This window comes from Emiliania huxleyi, assembly GCF_000372725.1.
Source record: "Emiliania huxleyi CCMP1516 unplaced genomic scaffold EMIHUscaffold_389, whole genome shotgun sequence".
In the NCBI taxonomy this organism is placed as follows: domain Eukaryota; phylum Haptophyta; order Isochrysidales; family Noelaerhabdaceae; genus Emiliania; species Emiliania huxleyi.
In genome coordinates this window covers 77,186-81,731 of record NW_005199052.1, presented here as the reverse complement: position 1 = coordinate 81,731, position 4,546 = coordinate 77,186, and the positions used below count along the sequence as shown (strand labels likewise).

The 4,546-nt window shown below is 61.9% G+C and overlaps 2 protein-coding genes across 2 annotated transcripts; both read right to left on the bottom strand.

Annotated features, from left to right (window-relative positions):
* Window positions 1–46: 46 nt before the first annotated feature.
* EMIHUDRAFT_243492 (hypothetical protein) lies at window positions 47–465 on the bottom strand (the record flags this gene model as incomplete). The annotated part of the gene is made up of 2 exons (XM_005771342.1): window positions 47–140; window positions 318–465. Coding segments are annotated over 2 exons (242 nt in total), but the record flags the coding sequence as incomplete, so codon positions are not given.
* A 1,322-nt stretch (window positions 466–1,787) lies between these two features.
* EMIHUDRAFT_118273 (hypothetical protein) lies at window positions 1,788–3,266 on the bottom strand (the record flags this gene model as incomplete). Its single annotated transcript, XM_005771341.1, has 4 exons — window positions 1,788–2,159; window positions 2,213–2,504; window positions 2,579–2,891; window positions 3,080–3,266. 4 exons carry the CDS (start codon window positions 3,264–3,266, stop codon window positions 1,788–1,790), a joined length of 1,164 nt encoding a protein of 387 aa, XP_005771398.1.
* Window positions 3,267–4,546: the final 1,280 nt, after the last annotated feature.

Genomic DNA, 4,546 nt, shown 5'->3' with positions numbered 1-4,546 from the left:
ACCTTTCTCTGGCGTGCCCCAGCCGGCGGCGAGGAAGGCGCCGGACCCGCCGACTGCGGTGCCAATGAAGACGTTGCCGTCTTCCGTGCCCGAGTCGCCGTACGCGACGCCCATGCCCCACGCCCACCAGATGATGGCGCCTGGGAGGGGCGATCGCGCGCATGTGTGGGGGGGAGGGGGGGAGAATGCCCGGGACGCGTTTTGGGCGAGGCGGTGGGCAAAACGCGCCGAGGCAGGCGTCGAGCAGGTTTTTGAGGAGGATGTTCTTGGTGTTCTTGGAGCGCACCGTCCCCGCCTCGAGCAAGGCGAAGCCGCACTGCGAGGGCGATCGGGAGGTGAGTACTGCGTTTCGGCGCGCGCTTTCGGGGCGCCGCGCACCTGCATGAAGAAGACGAAGACGCCCATGATCAGGAGGTAGAAGGCGTCGAGCGCCTGGTTCCCGCCGATGTCGGCGAGATAGAACATGGGCGGAGGGGCGGAGGGCGGTGCCATTGGTGACGCCATTTGGATCGAGGCCACGAGCTTGCAATTCAAGGTGTTTGCAAATCGAGGCTGATGCTGTCCCCCTCGGCGTGCCAAGGTGTGAAGAGCGAGTCACAAGACTATGTTATGTGAGCGCAACCACCCCGCCGCAATGGTCGCCGGCGCGCGACACGTTCCCGTCAGCAGGACTGTCCTCGCCGAATGCGTGCCGCCAAGGCGGGACGCACTCAGGGACAGTGCCGCGACGGGGAGCTCGAGCTAGGGTCGCACTACCTCGCACAAAGATGTAAGGTCCAAAAAACCAGAGCGGCTGCCGCACGCTCGCTGTTCGGCAGAGCCGAACAAGGAGGACAGGCGTGACACAAGATTATCGTCGGCACCACACGGCGTGCGATCTAGGAATTCCTAGATTCAGCACACGCGCTTCTGCTCGCAAACACTCATCCAATGAATTGTCGTCACCCATGAGTGCGAGTTAGGGGTATAGCGGCTGGCCGCTAGCCTGTGAGGGGGGCGACCATAGACACCTCACAAGACCCCACACGGTCTCGTCCATGCCTTGCGGCCGGCGACGACACTCTCGCGCCTCCGGCTCGCTCCACTCAGCTCAGCGCCCAGAGGGTGTGCATGACCTACCCAGGTATCTGAGCGCCACAAGCCCAGCTCGTCAGACCTGGCGCTTAAGACTTAGAAATGCTAAGATATCTCGGAGTTCACGAAATCCGCGCGAACAGGGCTGGAAGGGGAGAGAGAGAGATTTTAGAAAACCAACAAGAAATCACGACTCTTGGAAGGGTGTGTGAGGAATAAAACAGACAACCCAAGGCAGGGATGGGAGGACGGCGCACACCGCGGATTTTAAGCGAGCAGGTCGGACCTAAAAAGGCAACAGCGGAGTGGGTGGGAAAAGGCGGGGGGAAACAGCTGTAGTTTATTTTTGCTTCGGCGGCCGCCATGCTGAAATTCTGCAAAAACCTGGCCGGCCCCTGCCCTGCCCCTACCTACCTACCTACCTACCTACCTACCTACCTACCTTACTTATGGGAAACTAAAAAGAAATCACCGGATGGGTGAAGGTGGGGTACTATACCAACTGAAGTGATGGTTGGTGGTACTCTCCTGCAACCACAGTCCTTCCTGTGACATGGCAGGCCACTCTCAGAGGCCCTACAAGCATCAGATAACCCATTTGGGGACGTTTGGAGCACTTGGAGCACTTGGAGTGCAGTCGGTAACCTCACATCCAGGGCCGGGGAGCTCAGAAGCGCACCCAGCGGGCCGGATGATCGGCATCGGGTTACGGGCTAGAGAGCCCTGATTGTCGATGCCTGCGACGGCCGATGCGGCGTGCCCGACTCCGCCAGCACGCTGGCCGGCGATGCGGACGGCTGGGTCGCGTCCTCGTCCGCCTCCGCCCCCCCCGCCAGCCTCTCCACCCTCGTCGCCTCCTGCCTCGCCGCCGCCGCCTCCTGCTCCGGCGTGCGTCGCGCCGCCGTGAGCAGCCGCGGGTCCAAGTACTTGCCCCACGCCGGCCTGGTCGACACCATCAGGCGGATCGACTGCTTGATCTCCTCCTTGAGCGCCTCCTGCGTGAGCAGTCCCGACTCCCCATAGCCCTCGAAGGCTGGGATCGGTCCCTGCTGCGGGTGCGGCGCACACACCTGCAGATCCCCCACCTAGAGAAGGGACAGAGCGTCAAAGGCGTGTGGGTCGAGTACCCCGGGCTCACCGCGCTGCTCACCGCGTTGAAGTAGGCCATCTTCATGCGCAGCACGATCGTGACCGTCTTGCGCGCGCTGGTGATCACCGAGAAGGTTGCCGGCACCACGCCCGCCGCGACCATCGTCGAGGGCCGGTCCTTGTTCGGGACTAGCACCTTCACGTCGTACATCGCCTTGAAGGAGCCCCGCGCCGAGAGCAGGTCGAGGGTGGCACGCAGGACCGACTGGGAGTTCGTCGACCACTGGCGCACCTTCGGCCGCGCCTGCGCCTCCAGCGTCCACGTGGGCGTTATGTACCGCCTGTGTTTGCACGCGAGGGAGGCATAAGTGTGTGACAGAGCGCGCGCAGAGAGAAAGGGCGAGGCTCAGCCCACCAGACAAAGAGGTCCATCGCACCCGACGTCGGGCTGCACTTGGCTACTGCCGACCACGTCTCGGCCGAGCGCTTTGGTGCGCGGAGGGCTACTGCCGCCGCCACACTCATGTTGACTCGCTCCGTAAGCAGGTCCTCCTTTTGTGCAGCCGTCAGGCGAACGACGAGAGACGTTGGGGCTGGCTGCGAGGATGCTGAGTCCTCGGCGCGGGGAGCGGCTCGCGGCTCCCCATAGAAGCGGCGAGGGGGGATCTCCTCCCGGCCCTGAGCCGGCGGCGCCGGGTCGGGCGGCGCGCGCTGCCCCGCAGTTGCTCCTGCCGCCGCGAAGGGGGAAAATGGCGTCATTCTGAGAATGTGGGGCCACGCGATGACGAGCGGGGGTGGAGTGGCAGTTTTCTGGGAGCAGGTCGTGGGATGGGGTGGGATCCCGTGTACCGCGCGCCAGGGTGCGCCTAGCGCGCGCAGCACATCATATCAGCAGAAGAGTGCTACGGCGTCGCACCGCTCTGCGAATTCAGGGCTCTGGGCGGCGCATTGGGGCGTTTCTGCGCCGCCGAACATGATGGCCTCGGAGCCTCCGACGCGGGCGACTTGCGCACCTGCTTGGTGGGCTGCGACGAGACCGCTCGGCCGAGCAGGGTGCGGGGGCGTTCTCGCTTCCGGGCAGCAACAAGGGCGCTCAAGTCCATCGACCGACTGTTGCTTTAGCGAAACCCGGCTGGGCGGTCCGAAGTGCCCGCCAAAACCTGTGGCGCATTTAATAAAATCGAACACACCCGGTAACACTTTTGTCCATTATGAATGAAAATCGAATTCGCTGGAGAGCAAACCCTGCACAAAGATCGCACGGGCGGGGACCTGTTCCTTTTACCCATCTCACAGTAGAGGTGTCCGTTTTCGTTTAATTATTTAAACCTCAAAAACACAATCTCAACCCTAGACGGTGGGCAGCGAGCGAAGTGGGGGAGGCTGATGATGCTCCTTCGCCTTAGGGAGCGGTTCAGCTGCTGGGCGGGCTTCAGGGTGGTGCTCACGCGAACGGGCAGCCCGTGGTGACGATCCGGTTCCACGTGGCGGGTCCGCAGGGCACCGGAGTCGTCGTTGCTCAAGTGCCTCAGAAGAGAAAACGCGGCGAGTTTCGGTGCGCGGCCGGCCTGCGCCCTCCCAGCGCCGCTCACTCTCGCTGTTTCGGGCTGCGCCCGTGGACAGGGGGAGGTGCTGCAGTGCGCGATCGTGGCACGGCAGAGAGAGGCCTGGCCCACTGTGCGTGCACGGGCTGGTGATGGTTAGGTGATGGCGTGGTGTGTTCACATCAATATTACAATAATAGAAAAACGAAAAAAACAGGGGGTGGTACGTAGTAGGGACCCCAAGCCCCAAGGACTTTGTGTAGCTCGGCCGAACGTAAGGGTAGCGGGAAAAAGAACCTGTTTGGACGGGGGACTCGACACCCCGGTTTCAGACTCCCCGGTCGAGGGGTAAAAAGAGTGGCGTCGATTTGGCGAAATGCCAGAATGGAGCGCCCCGCCGGCTACGACGCTTCCAGCATGGATCGAAGCGTGCCAGAGGTAAGGGGTATCTTTTAGAATCATAGAACCCCCACTCACTCCCATTGAAATCTGAGAGAACCGTAACGTCCACGACAGGCACCTCGGACGGAACTCGGAAGGACGCGTAGTCAAAACCACTACGGTGTGGTATAGTTTACATGACACTTTTTGTGGCGGCTATACCGAGGCACAGAACGCCTTCCCAGGCAATTGTTTACTTGTTCTATTGTAAACTTGTTTACAATGTGCGACAGCACCTTGTTCGGAAAAAAACCACAGCGGGGGCTATTGCAACACACATGGATGCGCTGCGCGACAAGATAGCTACCGAACTGGATCGCTGCTCCGCCTCTCGAGCGCATGTTGGTGACGAAGCCGCCGGTCAAGAGGTGGGCGGAATTGGTCAGCCGGCAGAAGGA